At 37.1% G+C, this 18354-nt stretch overlaps 1 protein-coding gene across 2 annotated transcripts in view; it reads right to left on the bottom strand.

Annotated features, from left to right (window-relative positions):
* The window catches only part of CHIC2 (cysteine rich hydrophobic domain 2), a 62012-nt gene that overhangs the window by 11275 nt on the left and 32383 nt on the right, over nt 1–18354 (bottom strand). Inside the window, exon 3 of one of the 2 annotated variants that reach the window (XM_028143808.2) lies at nt 18228–18299. In XM_028143808.2, coding sequence (XP_027999609.1) covers nt 18228–18299 — 72 coding nt within the window. Of the gene's footprint in view, nt 1–18143; nt 18300–18354 lie in introns of both variants that reach the window. The other variant, XM_008140313.3, reaches the window with a different exon arrangement.

Raw genomic sequence — 18354 nt, 5'->3', positions numbered from 1 at the left:
AGCTAAGAACTGCATGATTTCACACATATAAATAGAAACTCATAGACATAGACAACAGTATGATGGTTACCAGAGGGAAGGGGGTGGGGTGGGGGAGTAGGGGGGGTAATAAAGGGTAAAGGAGGCCAAATATATGGTAACAGATGATGATTTTACTTTGGGTGGTGGGCACACAATGCGATATACAGACCCATGCATCATAGAAATGTACACTTGAAACCTATATGGTCTTATTAAACAATGTCACCTCAATAAATTTAAAAGATAAATAAAAAATAAAGCTATAGTAATTTTTTAAAAAGGCTCTTTTAAAAATTTTTTATGTGCTGAAAGGTGAAGGAATTAGCCAAAGAGCATATAGGCATAACCCACAAACACAGACAGCAGTGTGGTGATGGCCAGAGGGAAGGGGAGGCAAGGGCAGAGAGAGGATGAGCAAAGGGCAGGAAAATGGGGACATCTATAATAGTGTCAACAATAAAAATAAAGTTTAAAAAAGGCTGAGGAAACCAAGACGGCGGCAAAGGTAAACACCTAAACTGCTGCCTCGCACAACAATTTCAAAACTACAACTAAAAGACAAAACGTCTATCACCCAGAACCACGGGAAAGCTGGCTGAGTGGAAGTTCTACAACTAGAAAGAAAGAGAAAAGAGCATTGAGACGTGCACAAGAGCTGAAAAGCTGAGGTACGGAGGCACGCGAATCGGGCTGGTGGCAGGCAATTGGATGTGCTTTTTTTCAATCCAAAGGGAGACAAGCTCCCAATTACTCTGAAATCCAGTTTCTGGGGAGACTCGGGGACCCAAACTCCTATGGGGAGAAACTGGACTGTCGGCCATCGGGTCAGAAAGTGAGAGCGACTTTCTTGCAGAGGTGCACCCAGCAATCATTGTTTACTGCGCTGGAGCGCGGGATGCAGGGACTTGGAAATGTGGAAAGGCAGAGAAGGCTGACTGGCAGCCATTGCTGTTTGCCACGCCCTAGCCTAGTAACGGCCTGAGACCCTGCCCCACACAATCTACAAACACACCCAAGCTCTGTGCAGTGGCTTTTGCATATAAATGGCCTGCCCTGTCACAGCTTAACCAAATAAACTGCAGCTCCAGTCAGACAGCTCCAAAACCTCCAAACCCCAAGCAAAGAAGAGAAAACTGTAGTTCTTGCTGTAGCTCCTGCTGGGTGGGCCTCAGACAATAGCTGACCTGCACCCCATTGGAGATCCAGAAGCTAGTGTATCTAGTGGTCTGGGTGAGACGACACCAGATTTCAACTACTCTCATAAGGGACACATTCAAGAGGCAGACTCAGTGAGCACCAAAGCCCCACTGGAACAAGTCCTGCCCCATAAGCATGTCTCCAGCACAGCAATTCTTCCGTTATAGACACAGCCAATTGGCCTGGAGGTCAATTCCTCCCAGTGACACCAACAACAATCAAGACTTAACTACAACAAGGCTGTACACCCAGACCACAAAGGGGTGCACCAAGAGTGTCCACCTCAGGTAACTGGGAGGCTGACACATTGAACCATATTGGACACCTAGCACACAAAGCTACCCTACCAACTCAGGGAAGCAGCGAAAATGAGGAGACAGGGAAACAGATCACAAACGAAAGAAATGGAAAACAAACGACTGGATATAGAGTTCAAAACCACGGTTATAAGGTTTTTCAAGAATTTCCTAGAAAAGGCCGATAAATTTAACGAGACCCTCGAGGATATAAAAAAGGACCAACTAGAAATTAAACATACACTGACTGAAATAAAAAAATATTATACAGAGACCCAACAACAGACTACAGGAATGCAAGAATCAAGTCAAAGATTTGAAATACAAAGAAGCAAAGGACAATCAACCGGAAAAGCAAAAGGAAAAAAAGAATCCAAAAAGTTGAAGATAGTGTAAGAAGCCTCTGGGACAACTTCAAGCGTACCAACATCCGAATTATGGGGGTGCCAGAAGAAGAGAGAGAGCAAGATACTGAAAACCTATTTGAAGAAATAATGACTGAAAACTTCCCCCACCTGGTTGAAAGAAATAGACTTACAAGTCCAGAAAGCGCACAGAACCCCAAACAAAAGGAATCCAAAGAGGACCACACCAAGACACATCATAATTAAAATGCCAAGAGCAAAAGACAAAGAGAGAATATTAAAAGCAGCAAGTGAAAAACAGTTAATTACCTACAAGGGAGCACCCATACGATTGTCAGCTGATTTCTCAACAGAAACTATGCAGGCCAGATGGGAGTGGCAAGAAATATTCAAAGTGATGAATAGCAAGAACCTACAACCAAGATTACTCTACCCAGCAAAGCTATCATTCAGAATGGAAGGTCAGATAAAGAGCTTCACAGACAAGAAAAAGCTAAAGGAGTTCATCACCACCAAACCAGTATTATATGAAATGCTAAAAGGTATTCTTTAGGAAGAGGAAGAAGAAAAAAGTAAAGATAAAATTATGAACAACAAATACATATCTATCAACAAGTGAACCCAAAAATCAAGTGAATTAAAAATCTGAGGAACAGAATAAACTGGTGAATATAATAGAATCAGGGGCATAGAATGGGAGTGAATTGATAATTCTCAGGGGGAAAGGGGTGTGGGGGGTACGGGAAGAGACTGGACAAAAATCGTACACCTATGGATGAGGACAGTGGGGGGGAGATAAGGACAGAGGGTGGAGTGGGAACCAGGTGGAGGGGAGCTTTGGGGGGGAGGGGAAGGAGAAACAATTGTAATTATCTGAACAATAAAGATTTATTATATTAAAAAAAACATTTAAAAAAGGCTTCTTTTAAAATTTTTATGTAAACATTAACTTTTGAATATATATTTTTTTATTGATTTCAGAGAGGAAGGGAGAGGGAGAGATAGAAACATCAATGACAATGATGAAAGAGAATCATTGAATGGCTGCCTCCTGCATGCCCCCTACTGGGAATCGAGCCCCCAACCCGGGCATCTGCACTGACCAGGAATCAAATGGTGATCTCCTGGTTCATAGGTCAATGCTCAACCACTGAGCCACAACCACTACGCTGTAACTAACTTTTAAATAACCTAGATACACTAAAACATCCACCAAAGTATGATTAGAACAACCCTCTTAGTACTGTTTGTTAAAATAGTTTTAGATGAATATTAGTTAAATATCTGCAAACCTTTTGCATATAAAAAAAATCCTCTGAGCAGTGATTTATAGGAACTAATCTTAAAGACAAAGGTATACTTAAATACAATTTCATAAAGAGTTTATGACCTATACGATTGTCAGCTGATTTCTCAACAGAAACTATGCAGGCCAGATGGGAGTGGCAAGAAACTTCACATTTAAAATCCATTGTCAGTACATTGAGACTACAGAATAGAGTAGAATGGGTATTTCTAGACCTTAGAATCACAGAATATTAGAGCTGAAAAAAAATTTAGTTTTACAGTACATTTTGTTTTACAAATTTTAGAGTAAATTTGAAATTGTTCAAGCACAACAGCTTAGTGGCTTAACATACCTTGCATGTCATACGCATGTTATTCAACAAGTTACAAATTCTAGTAGTTCTTAACCTTTCTAGGTTACTGTGAGTACTTTACAAATGACAAAAGGCACATACACAGAAATATAAAATGTTGCACATAATTTTAAGGGGGTTAGCCACTCACCTCTGATAAAATTTCAGAAAATACTATTAACATCTCAAAAAACTAAAACTGACCTTCTTTTGACAGCAGAAAATTAGAAAAACTATACATAAGACAAATGAATTTTAGATAACACAAAAAATATTACTATGAGGGATTTTGAAAAACTACATGATTACACAAGGAAGAATCATCACTTGATCAGGATCAACAAGTGGGGGAGGAAAGGATTACCTACCAACTAATTATAATGGACTACTGGAGAAACAAAAATGGGTAAGGAATAGTATCTGTTGATCTTCCCTTTTGGTTTGACTCCATGCTAGGTAGGTGTCTTTCCTTTGTTACCTTATTTAATCTTCACAACAAACCTATTAAGGCAGCTTGTATAACTTTCTTTTTACATATGAAAATTACAGTTTAGAGGGGTAAGAAACTTAAAGCTAAACTACGAAATAGTGGAACTAAGATTTAAAACCAGGATGGTATGGCCTTCAGCATCATGCTCATTCCATTATATATCAGAGCCAAGAATTTGTAAAGAATTTGTAACTTGTTGAATAACATGCGTATGACATGCAAGGTATGTTAAGCCACTAAGCTGTTGTGCTTGAACAATCTCAAATTTACTCTAAAATTTGTAAAACAAAATGTACTGTAAAACTAAATTTTTTTTCAGCTCTAATATTCTGTGATTCTAAGGTCTAGAAATACCCATTCTACTCTATTCTGTAGTCTCAATGTACTGACAATGGATTTTAAATGTGAAGTTTCAAACAAAACGTTAAAAAAAGATAGAAACAATTGCATCATTTCCCTCCAAACATGCAAAAAATAGCATAATTATTTACATAAAGGTAATTGGAGACATATACTTGTAGGTAGGATGTAGTAGCTAGTGTCAAGCCAACACTCCCACTACAAATAGAAATGGATGACTTAAAGAAGAAAAAACACACATTATTTTTAAAATATCAGAAAATTCTGTTAGCAACAAGGACTAGATAAAATAAAATCCAGAGAAGGAAAAAAAGCCCTTCCTAGCCCTGACCTGTTTGGCTCAGTGGATAGAGCGTCGGACCACGAACTGAAAGGTCCCGGGTTCGATTCTGGTCGAGGGCATGTACCTTGATTGCAAGCTCGATCCCCAGTAAGGGGTGTATGCAGGAGGTAGCTGATCAACGTTTCTCTCTCGTCGATGTTTCTAACTCTCTATCCCTCTCCTTTCTGCTCTGTAAAAAATCAATTAAAAAAAAAAACATATATATATAACAGTCCTTCCTAAATCATTTGATGATTGATTACTGGCCATTTTCTTTCTTTGCTGATTCTAAGAATGGGAAGAAAAGGTAAATCAATAGAGTCTGAACAGGTTGTACAGGCTGGCTCAATGGATTAGAAATTAGTTGTGCTCTAAAATGCAGAGCAATTTTCTCTAGAGACATTACTGAGTTCTGGGGCAGCATAGAAGGGTGGGGGACCAAGCCTGAAAGGCCGAGAAAAGTAAGTCACAGTCTACCACTGCTTAGGAAACAAAATTCTGCTTATGGGGGGAGTCAGGGATAAGGATCAGCATCAAACACATGACTGGTCTCCCCACTCAAGACACTTGAACCTGCATGGAATGCAAGGCTAAAATGCCAAACTCAAAATATGCTAAGGATACAAGTCTTAGGATAGAGGTGAACTGAATATTACCAAAACTTGCAACCCAGCCCAACCCAGCTCAATCTTTTATTACACCAAAGTGACCATTTCCCTCACACTATCTCCCTAACACAGAAAAGATGAGACCCTTGATTGTCAAGTTAACTATGATTAATATGTTCAATAAAATAGAGGGAACAGAATTTTATTTCAGAATAAAATGAGTGAAAACCATTTCAGAAGAGAATATGATTCTATATATTAGACTCAAATACAGAGTATCAAATGAAACTGAAAAATACATATCTGAAACTAGGAATTCATTGGATTAACAGCAGAATGGACACTGAAGAAGCTAGGCAAATCTTTCTACAAATCACTACACTAATACTATCTTCTAAATATTCAGACAGAACTGAATTTCAGCTAGCTCTTGGCAAAACACATTTTCAAATGAGTCTAACACAAATTTAAAGTCCCAGTGCCATCTCTGAACATTTAAGACTCAAAGTTTACACTATTTTGAATATCCTTTTTCATGATGAGAATTTAGTAACATTTTTCCAATTAAAAGCAAATTGTCAATGTAATTTACTTCATTTATATAAGTCAGTTTTCTAAATTTCAAGCTTAAAGTATTCTTTAGAATGAAACAGCAACAACTATATTCCTCTGGTTATGAGACATCTTTTAGAGAGGTAAAAACTGATGTTTACAGAGAGTGAACTGATTAATTAGTCACTCAGAAAAGCGCTACTTTCCAAACCAGTTCTTTCTAGCACCAAAGTACAGGTCCCAGCTACCACATGTTGCAGCCTACTTCCTTCCCTATACTGTACTTCCCTATATCTAAGTGATTGAGTCTAAGGGGAATAGAAATATACACTATTTATTAAAAAGTCCTTAAAGAGCACTTTTAGAAAGTCACACGATACTAATCATACGCAAAAGAGAGATTAAAGCACTAAAAATGGAGAAAAACAAGATTAAGATTAAGAAGTTGGTGTATAAAGTCTAAAATTTAGGGTTCTTCAGTCAGAAGGGATATGGCTAAGAGCATACATAAACAAAGTCTATAAAGTCACTAATGTTCAGATATAATATATATGTGCAAAATCTCAGAAGACTAAAACTAATAGTTACTTTAGGATAGAAAACAAAATACTATAACACATCATACAGTAAAATTATGACACTTGTTTCCTCAAAATAGGAGTCAGGCTGAAAGCATATACAAGCTCATAGAGAGTTCACTTACTTGGACATCAATTTTTAAAACTATAATACTATAATTAGAACACAATCAAGAAGCAAAATATAAACAAAAGTATAAAACAATAAATGTCAAAATATTTAAGAAGCATTTTACTCACTTGTAAGCTCCTCAGGGTCTTACAAAGAACCTACTAAAAGGCTGAGGTTTCCTGTTTTATTATCTTCCAAGCACCACTATTTGTAATTATCTCATTGCTTTTTATCTCTTTTTATGTCCACAAGAGGAACCTTATAACCTCTATATAGCATTTGTCATCTAAATGGCATCTAAAACAGTACCGAGTCTCACAGTGCAGGTTCAGAAATATGAGTTAAATGAATAAGTTAACTTTCAGCAAATGGCACACTAGCAGCATAAAGAAATAGCAGCCAGCCCTAGCTGGTTTGGCTCAGTGGATAAAGCATCAGTCTGCAGACTGAATGGTCCAGGTTCGATTCTGGTCAATGGCACATGCCCGGGTTGAGGGCTCGATCCCCAGTAGGAGATGTGCAGGAAGCAGCCAACTGATTGTTCTCTCTTATCACTGATGTTTCTATCGCTCCCTCTCCCTTCCTCTCTAAAATCAATAAAAAAATATTTTTTTTAAATAAAAGAATCAGTTGTTGAACAAATAAAATTACAATATTAAAAGAGGCAGCTAAAAGCAGCAATTTCTTAAGACAAATATGCTTATCTTCCAAGAGTATCAACTTTACTCATTTTAAAGTTTCTATTAATGCAAATATATGCAACATAATACAAATGACATTTCAAATGGGTGTTTGAAATATAATACAAGACTTCAAATATATTTTGTGGTTATAGGAGGCCAGTTCATATTTCTAGACCCTAAGGACACACATTTATTGTCTTCTGATATTAGAGCTTCATGAAAAATATTAGAAGTACTTACATACTTAAACTATCTCTGTACTTACCTACCAATTCTCCAAAGACTAGATGCTCTTTAAGTAGAGTATTAATATACATCTTTCTATTCCTATCACCTAGCATAGTACTTATATGTCAAGAATACTTCTATTAAAAACAAAAAAGACATTCGAACTCTCCTTTTCAGCATAAAGCAATAGCTTTACCTCTAGCCTGAAACAACAACAAAAAAGAGACAGAAATATATGAAACTGTTTTCAAGACAATGTACAATGGGAAATGAAAGACAATGATTCCTGAGAAACGAGAAATAAGTCAGATGGGCCCTATGATTCCTAAGCTTATTGATGTACAAGAGCTCCATGCGGCAGTGAATGGAGAGCTCAGACAAAGCCTGGAGATTTCCTGAGTTAAGAAGCCAGCTGAGAGTCGAGGAGACCAAGGCAGCTAGAAGGCACAGAACAGATCACCAGAGAAGAGAGTGCTAAAAAGATAAAGAACTCCAAAGATCTGAACATAGTCCCTACTGAATATTTCAGTGAGTACTGAGCAGCACATGCAAATAAGGAAACTACCAGAGGTGGAGCAAAGAACTACTAGGAAGAATTAGAGAAAACAGTGCCCAAAGCTCACAAAGATCTGGCACAATGCCTCTTTCCATCAGCCACACTAGAAAACATTGTAATTCACAAGCCACTGAGTACACTAACCAGGAGGGTCTTGCCTCATTAATAGGCAATAACTAGCCCTAGACTAAACACTGCTCTGGCTCCTCAAAAAGTTCAATACAGGGTGGAGCAAAAGTAGGTTTACAGTTCTGCGTATGAAAAATACAGAGGTTATTCTTATATTATTACTTTTTAATTATTGTATTATTTCCCATACAAACAACCTACTTTTACACTTATAACACCACACTCTTATATACCCCAAACAACTATATACCCCAAACAACTGAAAACAAATAGCAAATGAATACATATACATCCATGTTCATAGCAGTAGTAGTCAACCTTTGGATGGAAATAGCCCATTAATGGATGAATGAATAAACAAACTATAGTATATCCATACAGTGGAATATTATTCAGCCATGTATTGATACATGCTGCAACATGGATGAACCTCAAAAACATTATGCAAAATGAAAGAAGCCAGACACAAAAGGTATATAATGTATGGCTCCATTTATATAAAATATCCAGCTGGTAGTAGTGGCTGAAAGTGGGCTACAGGAGGGCCAGGCCTTGGTGCAGGCGAATCTGGTGGGAATCGAAGCCATCAGAACCGCCACCAAGACTGTGGGCAAGAGCAGCAAGATGCTGCAGCACATCAATTACAGGATGAGGTGCATCCTGCAAGACGGCTGTATCTTCATTGGCACCTTCAAGGCTTTCGACAAGCATATGAATTTGATCCTATGTGATTGTGATGAATTCAGGAAGATCAAGCCAAAGAACTCAAAACAAGCTAAAAGAGAAGAGAAGCGAGTCCTTGGGCTGGTGCTACTTCGAGGGGAGAACCTGGTCTCAATGACAATAGAGGGACCTCCTCCCAAAGATACTGACATTGCCCGAGTGCCACTTGCTGGAGCTGCTGGGGGCCCGGGAATGAGCAGGGCTGCTGGCAGAGGAATCCCAGCTGGTGTTCCCATGCCCCAGTTCGTGGGGTTGGTGGACCCTCCCAACAGGTCATGACCCCACAAGCAAGAAGCACTGTTGCAGCTGCTGCCACAGCTAGTATTGCAAGGGCCCCAACCCAGTACCCACCGGGCCATGGAGGTCCTCCCCAACCTATGGGCCGAGGGGCACCCCCTCCAGGCATGATGGGCCCACCTCCTGGTATGAGGTCTCCCATGGGTCCCACAATGGAGATCCCCCCGGACAAGGAACTCCAATGGGCATACCCCCTCCAGAAATGCAAGGCCTTCTTTGATCGTTGGCCACAGAGTTACGGAAGTAGCTCCACAGAGGCGTGGTCCCGGTTCACCAGGGCCACACTACCACAGACCTGTTTGTTTGTTATGCTGTTGTACTTGGAGTCTCACCAGATTGTCTGGTTTCCCTTACAGGGCCCCCTCCCCCAGGAATGCACCCACCAAGGCCCTCTTCAGCTCCCTGCCTGTTTCCTGAAAGCCTGTACATAGTCCTTTTATTTCTGTGTGGCCTGTGAAACAAAATTTCTTAATAAACTCTTAATAGGATAAAAATAAATGAATAAAATAAAATATCCATAGTAGATAAATAAGAGTCTGAACATAGATTAGTGGTAGCCAAGGGTTGGAGGGAGAGGATAATAAAAAGAAACTGATTAATGGGTAAGGGGTTTTAGTTTGGATTGATGGAACTGTTTTAGAATGAGATAACAGTTGCACAACACTGTGTATGTACTATATGCCAATGAATTGTCCACTTTATCATGGTTACTTCTCTGTAACATGAATTTCACCTCAATAAATTCTTTTTAAAAATACAAAGATGGGAAAATGAAAACTAAAAATTAATGAGGGTAAAAAAGAAAACAAAAAGCAAAATGAAAGACTTAAATGTAGCTATATCAATAATTCCAGTAAATAGCCCAAAATCCCTAATTAAAAGGCAAAAATTGTCAGACTGAATAAAAAAGCAAAACCCAACACTGCCTATAAAAAAATGAACTTTAAATAAAAGGCATAAACATGGGGGTAAATGGAAATGGAAGAAATATGCCATGCTAACATTAATCAAAAGAATGTTGTTGGAATGACTATATTACTATTAACAAAGAAGATTTCAGAGAACAAATGTTTCTAGAGATAAAGAAGGTCAACATCTATTACTGATAAAAACTCTCCACAAACTACTAAAATAAAATTTCCCCAAGCTGAAAAAAGACATCTAAAAATCCCTACAATTAACATAATACAGAATAATGTAAGTGTGGATGCATTCCCCCTAAGATCAGGAGCAAGACAAGGATATCTTGTCTTACAACTACTAATCAATGTTTTCTGGAGAGTCTAGTCAGTGTAGTAAAACACAAAAAAACTACAGAAAGCATCCAGATTAGAATGAAAGAATAATGTCTTCATTGCAGACGATATGACTGTCTATGAAGAATTTCAGGAGTCTACAAAAAGTTAATGAAACCAGAAGGTGAATTTAGCAAATTATACCCTAACAAGGAAAAATAAATAATTGAAAAATTTTAAACATATACCACTTAAAATAAACATAATAAATACTTACAGATAAGTCTGAAAAATGTGTCCAAGACATGTACACTAAAACTACATAGCATTGTTCAGAAAAATATTTAAAGTCTTAAGAAAATAAAGGAGAAACCAAGATGGCGGCATAGTTAAACATCTAAACTCCAGCCTCGCACAACAATTTCAAAAATACAACTAAAAGACAAAACAGACATCATCCAGAACCACAGGAAAGCTGGCTGACTGGAAATCCTACAACTAGAAGGAAAGAGAAAACCATAAGGAAAATCAGAGGAGCTGTAAAAGACTAAGGTACGGAGACATGGGCGGAGACACGGCGCGCGCATGCGGGGAGGACGGAGCTGGAGAGGACGGGCGGCTGAGTGCCTGGCTGGCGTTCTCTAGTGGGAAGGAGATAAAAGCTCCAGACTGCGCTGAACCCCAGCTCCGACTGCACTGAACCCCAGTACCGGGCGAGACCCTGGGGACCCAGGCTCATACTGGGGGAATCTGGGCTGTAAGGCGGAAACTCAGGGAGGGGGCAAAAGGCAGAGCTCCGGAGGCGCGCACGTGAATGCGTGCAGAGGACACATCATAATTAAAATGCCAAGAGCAAAAGACAAAGAGAGAATATTAAAAGCAGCAAGAGAAAAACAGTTAATTACCTACAAGGGAGCACCCATACAATTGTCAGCTGATTTCTCAACAGAAACTATGCAGGCCAAACGGGAGTGGCAAGAAATAGTCAAAGTGATGAATAGCAAGAACCTACAACCAAGAGTACTCTACCCAGCCAAGCTGACATTCAGTATTGAAGGGCAGCTAAAGAGCTTCACAGATAAGAAAAAGCTAAAGGAGTTCATCAACACCACACCAGTATTATATGAAATGCTGAAAGGTATTCTCTAAGAAGAGGAAGAAGAAAAAGGTAAAGATAAAAATTATGAACAACAAATACATATCTATCAACAAGTGAATCTAAAAACCAAGTGAATTAAAAATATGATGTACAGAATAAACTGGTGAATATAATAGAATCAGGGGCATAGAAAGGGAGTGAACTGACAACTCTCAGGGGTAAAGGGGTGTGAGGGGTGCAGGAAGAGATTGGACAAAAATCGTACACCTATGGATGAGGACAGTGGGGGGGAGGTAAGGGAAGAGGTTGGGATGGGAACCAGGTGGAGGGGAGCTATGGGGGGAAAAAGAGGAACAACTGTAATAATCCGAACAATAAAGATTTATTAAATTAAAAAAAAATAAAGTCTTAAGAAAATGGAGAGATACTGTTTCATGGGTCAGAAGATTAAGTATTTTTAAGATGCCAATTTCCCCAAATTGATCCATAAATTCAATGCAATCCAAACTAAAATCCCAATAGGGATTTTTTCGTAGAAATTGACTAATTCTAAAATTCTTATGAAATACAATCTAGAAAAGCAAAACAATTTTGAAGAAAAAAAAAAAAGTACAAAGTTTAAGAACTAGCACTACCCAATTTTAAAACATAATTATAAAGCTACAATACTCAAGACAGTGTGGTATTAGCATCAAGATACACATAAAGATCAATGGAACAGAACAGAGCCAAGAAATAGATGCATACATACACTGAGTGCCCAGATTATTATGATCTCTGAACACATAATAATCTGGCCACTGAGTGTGTGTGTGTGTGTGTGTGTGTGTGTGTGTGTGTGTGTGTGTGTGTGTGTGTATGAATTCATGCATGGGTGGGGTCCAGTCAGCCTGCAGCCTGGCCAGGGGGAGGGGACATGGGCAGTTGGCCGGCCTGCCTATTGGTCGAACTCCTGGTCGAGGGGACAATTTGCATCTTAGCCTTATTATTATATAGGATATACACTGAGTCGCCAGATTATTATGCGTTCAGAGATCATAATAATCTGGCCACTCAGTGTATATTGACAACTGATTTCCAACAAAGGTCCAAAGGCAATTCAGTGAAGAAAGAATAGTCTTTATAATAAATGTTATTGAAGCAACTGGGTATCTATATGCAAAATAAATAAAAAGAACTTCAATCAATACACTGCACCATACAAAAAAATGATCTCAAATGAATCAGAGACTTAAATGTAAAACTTAAATCTATAAAACTCCTAGATAAAACATCGAAAAAAATCTTTGTACATAGACTTAGGGAGATATATTAGGTATTACACCAACAGCATAATCCATAAAAGAACAAATTGGATTTTATTAAAATTAAAAACTTCTGCTCTTGCCGAGACCGGTTTGGCTTAGTGGATAGAGCGTCAGCCTGCGGACTCAAGGGTCCCAGGTTCGATTCCGGTCGTGGGCGTGTGCCTTGGTTGCGGGCACATCCCCAGTGGGGGGTGTGCAGGAGGCAGCTGGTCGATGTTTCTCTCTCATCGATGTTTCTGACTCTCTGTCCCTCTCTCTTCCTCTCTGTAAAAAATCAATAAAATATATTTAAAAACAAAACAAAAAAAAAAAAAACTTCTGCTCTTGAAAAGACTGTTAGGGGATGAAAAGACAGACCACTAGTTGGGAAAAATCTTTGCAAAATATAAACTTATAACCAGAATACATAAAGAATTCTCAAAACTCGATAATAAAAAAACAATAAAATAAAAACACAGGCAAAAGTTAGAAGACACTTCACCAAAGAAGATACACAAATGCCAAATAAGCATGAAAAGATGCTCAATATCACTAATCATTAGGAAAATGCAAATTAAAGCCATAATGATATTAGAATTAGTCAAATAAAAATATTAACTAAATATTGACAAGGATGTAGCAGAACAAACTATCATATACTGCTGGTGGTAGTGTAAAATAATACCATCATTTTTGAAAAGTTAAACAGATATATATCATACAGTCAAGCCACTCCATTCTTAGAAATTTTTACTCAAGAGAAAAGAGGATATATGTCTACAGCAAGACTCAAAAAGAATATTCATAGCAGCTTTCTTTATATAAACCAAAGCAGGAAATAACACAAATGTCCTTCAAATGTGGTATATCTATGCAATAGAGTATTATTCAACATTTAAAGGGAATGAACTATTAATCCAACAATATGGATGAACCTCGAAATAATTATGAGTAAAAGACGACAGAAAAGCATACATACTGTATGATTCCATTTACACGAAATTCTAGAAAATGCAAACTAATCTAAAGTGCCAGAAAGCAGGTCAGTAGTTGCCTAGAAGAAACAAGGGGATTTACAAAGAGAAATAAGGAAACTTTTAAGTGTATTGAACAGGTTCACTGTCTTGATGTATACATGTATGTGCTAACATGTGACCAAACTTACCAATGATACACTTTAAATATGTGCTGTTTACTGTATGCCAATTACACCTCAATAAAGGTAGGAAAAAATATATTAAAATTTTAAAGATGTTATCATCAAGATATATTGTATTCAAAGACATAAAACAAAACTTAACACATAAAAAATGTGCTAAGGCATACCTCTCCATTTACTTGCATCTTCTATTTTTTTATCATTGTTTTGTAGTTTTTGCATACCATACACATTATGCACATATTGTTAGTTTTATATGCATGTATTCCTTTGGGTTTGGTGCTATTGTTAATGCTATTTTTAAAATGTTTTATTTCCAATTGTTCAAACTCACATTTTTAAATCCCAGGAATGGTTTTTCTGTAGATTTTTATGGGATTTTCTACAGAGATAACCATGTTGTCGGAAAACAGTGACAGTTTTATTTCTTTTACTGTTTTTCACTGGGTAGGATTTCCAGTAAATGTTGAATAGGAATGACATGAGTGGATTGTTTGCTTTAGTCCTAATTTTCTCTATTGTTTCCTGTTTTCTTATTTTTTATACAATAAACACTTGTAAATCATATAGTTGAGGGGTTTTAGTACTTTAATGACTACCTATATATATATAAAAGGCTAATATGCCAAGTGTCTGACCATCCGACCAGTCACTATGACGCACACTGACCACCAGGGGGAAGACGCTCAATGCAGGAGCTGCCGTGACTCGCACTGGCCACTTACAGAGAAACGGCACCGCGGACCTAGCACCGACAAAGTAACACTTGACTTCCCCCAAGTGGGACCCAGGCCCCACCACCACCCTGGAGCTACACCCCACCAAATCACGGCCAACACTGCCGAGACTGCATGGCACAAAATGCAGCCCAGCCCAGAAATGGTGGCTGTGGGCTCCAGGTAATGACATTACATAGCAACGCCAGGTTTCCTCTCCCTAGCAACTAGCCTCCTTGGAATATCTTCATCCTAGGAACACAACTTGCTTTATAGCCAGGTGGAAACATTTTACACTTCAACCAAATGTCTGTGAAGCGTTTTCCCGTGCCTCATCTCATTTGATCTTCATAGAAGTCCTGGAGTAGGTAGATGGGAGACTCGGTGGAATCCTCTTTTCATTAGCCAGAAAACGGAGATTTAGAAAGCTTAGAAACTTGACCCGGCTAAATAGAAGTAAGAAATGGTGGACCTTGAAAATGACTGCAGGTTTTCTCACTGCACAGAATATAGTCAAACACTGCTGCAGTTAAATATTTTACCCTTTGTTCTCCCTGTGTGATCTACAATAATAATCTGGTTTGTGTTGATATTAATTGCTGTGTTGCTGACAATTACCTGAAAGAGAAGCTGGGGTGCTTCACTGGGCTGGAAAAAGTTTAGTTAAATCAGAAAGCAGGTCTAATTAAGCAAGTTTATCTATATATATAAAGCTCTCGCTGGTGCCAATCGTATACGTGTGTTTTAATCTGTCATTGTCGATCGTGAATTTGGTTGATACTTCATTATAAAAAAAGGGTGAATAGCGATATTAAAATATTTCTTCTAATTAATTTCCTTTCATTGTGCACGAATCCGTATACCAGGTCACTAGTATGTTTTATAATTGGCTCTCTTTAGAATCCTATGTATTTTATACATTTAAAATACATTAAATCTTGTAAAATACCAATAAAACATTATTCTAAGAAATTGTTCATAGGCTTCCGGAGACTACTATTAAGTGTCCATGACAAATAAAAGGATAAAAATATCACCCTAGCTGGTTTATTCAGTGTGTTGAGCACTGGCCCTCGAACTGAATGATCACAGGTTCAATTCTGGTCAAAACATGTACCTTTGTTGCAGACTCAATCCCTGACCCCAGTCAGGGTGTGTGCGGGAGGCAACCAATCGATATGTCTCTCTCACATCAACAGTTCTCTCTCTGTGTGTCTCTCCCTGTCCCTTTCATTTTCTCTAAAAATATCCTTGGGTGAGAATTAACAGGAAAAAAAAAAAAAGGTTAAAAATCCATGCTGTAAATTACCTTGCTCTTATCTTACAAAGCACCCCTCTCTAATACCCTTCATACATGCATGAAGTGTCACCCTCTCCATGATTATACAGTTGACACCCAGAACAGAGAAATGCATAGCTTTTTTTAAAGCAATAAGCATAATTGTTTATGCTTACTAGATAGTATAGTCCATATAAAATTAAATGTATCAAATAAACATTCCATCTAACCACCTATATAGAGAGACCTTAAGTTAAATACTACAATGTCAAATTAAATATACTTTCTGAAACTACAATGGGAAAAGCCTGAAAATATCAATCTACCTTATTCCCAAATAAAAAAAGTTTAATGAAAACATCTGAAAAATGATCTTAAGTTGCTAAAAACATGTGGAGAATATGAAGTTTACTTTTTGTCTTCTCAATCCTATACTGTGCACACATTGCAGTATCTTGTTTACTCATTTAAAAAGTGAAAAACAGAGGATATCAAATAATGAGTGGATAAAAAAAACTGTGGAACATTTACAATGTAATACCATTCATCTGTAAAAGGGAAGGAAATCTTACCTTTTGTGACAGCATGAATGGACCTGGAAAGTATTATGCTAATTGAAATAAGCCAGTCAAAGAAGACAAATACCATATTATTTCACTTACATGTGAAATCTAATGAACAAAATAAACTAACAAACAAAATAGAAACAGACTCAGATACAGAGAACAGATTGACAGTTGTCAGAGGAGTGGGGTTGGGGGGCTGTGTGAAAAAAGTAAAAAGATTAAACCAAAAAACAAACAACAACAAAATGAACTTATAGACACAGACAACAGTAAGGTGATTACCAGAGGGAAAGGAGACTTCAGGGCGAAGTAGAAGAGGATGAAGGGGGAGGAGATAAATAGTAATGGAAGAAAATTTGACTTTGGGTGATGAACACACAATTTATAGATGATGTATTATAGAATTGTACACTTGAAACCTATAAAATTTTATTAACCAATTTCACCCCAATCAATCCAATAAAAACTTTTAAAAAGTAAAAAAAAAAAAACAACACAGAATTTCCAATGATTCCTCGGGTTAAATAACAGAAAAGTATAAACGAAGTGATATACAGTAGTCATTTAAACAACAGAAACACCCAAACAGTTGGAAGTGAGGGGATCTAAGCTACAAGAGCTACAAATTCAACTAATAACAACCAAAAATTTAAGAAGTTTAAAAATCAAAAAATTCTACGGTCTGAAGATGATCTGGTGAAAATAGACATCTACTTCCTATCAATAAAAAATACTAGTTTAAAAATATTTTCAGTAGAAATATACCTTATTTCATAACAAAAATCAAGGGACAAACAGAATTTGCTTTTCTGTATTTCCTATCATTTGAAGACAAAATGAAATGTAGCCACACAATTACATTCATTCAATTTCAACTTAACAGTATTTCATTTTTATACATATAATTACCATAATTTTAAAAAACTTTAACAAAAATATAATACATTCAATCGATACCAGTTTTTTATGTCTCTACCAACATCTTGAAAATTTTATTATAAGCACCCAAATTACAACACTTTAGATAATATTTTCTGATTACAGGATCATTATGTACTCATCACAGGAAACTTGTAAAATATAAAAGAAAGAAAACAGAATTCCCTATAATCTTACCAATTATAAATAAGCATTATAATAATTTTATTTCTTTTATGGAAAGTATCTTATATATTAATAAAAATGCTACTAATCAATATTAGACCCTTACTTTGAGCTACTTAGCTAAGAGCTTTAAAAATACTATTTTATTTTATCCTTACAACAACCCTGCTTTAGGTGAATATTTCCATTTTACAGATATGTCAACAAGAATTTAAAGAGGTTAAGAAACATGCCTAAGGCCACAGAGATAAGTGGTACAGCTGAATCCAGCATTTTAGATCATTATCCTATGCCACCATCAATATATACATACACAGAATGCTGTATTCTACTCCACTCTCAAGTAATTTTAGATGGTTATTTAATATTAACAGCATGTGAGCATACCATAATTTAATTAATCACTCCTCTACTGGATCAGATTATTTTTGTATAGTATTCAGGATAGAATGACTCATTCAATACAAAAAAATAAAAACAGATAAATGCAAGACTTGCTTGTCTACATCTAAATTTATATTAAAATATATAATTCAACTTACTCTTTTACTGAGACAAATAACTGGCCACATACTGCAACCTAATGTGCAGCAGCAACAAAGGCAGCCACAAAGTAGCCAACGTACATTAACAGGAAGGTTCTTCTTAAGACAACTGTTAACTCTGTTGATGCTGGCTTTAAATTCTTCAGGAGCTACCTAAAGAAAAAAATTTAAGAAATAACAACAGTGCAATATTAATGTCAATAAACAT

The sequence above is a fragment of the Eptesicus fuscus genome, chromosome 2, assembly GCF_027574615.1.
Source record: "Eptesicus fuscus isolate TK198812 chromosome 2, DD_ASM_mEF_20220401, whole genome shotgun sequence".
NCBI lineage: Eukaryota > Metazoa > Chordata > Mammalia > Chiroptera > Vespertilionidae > Eptesicus > Eptesicus fuscus.
Note: the sequence above shows the minus strand (reverse complement) of the source record. Positions and strands in the feature narration are given on the sequence as shown.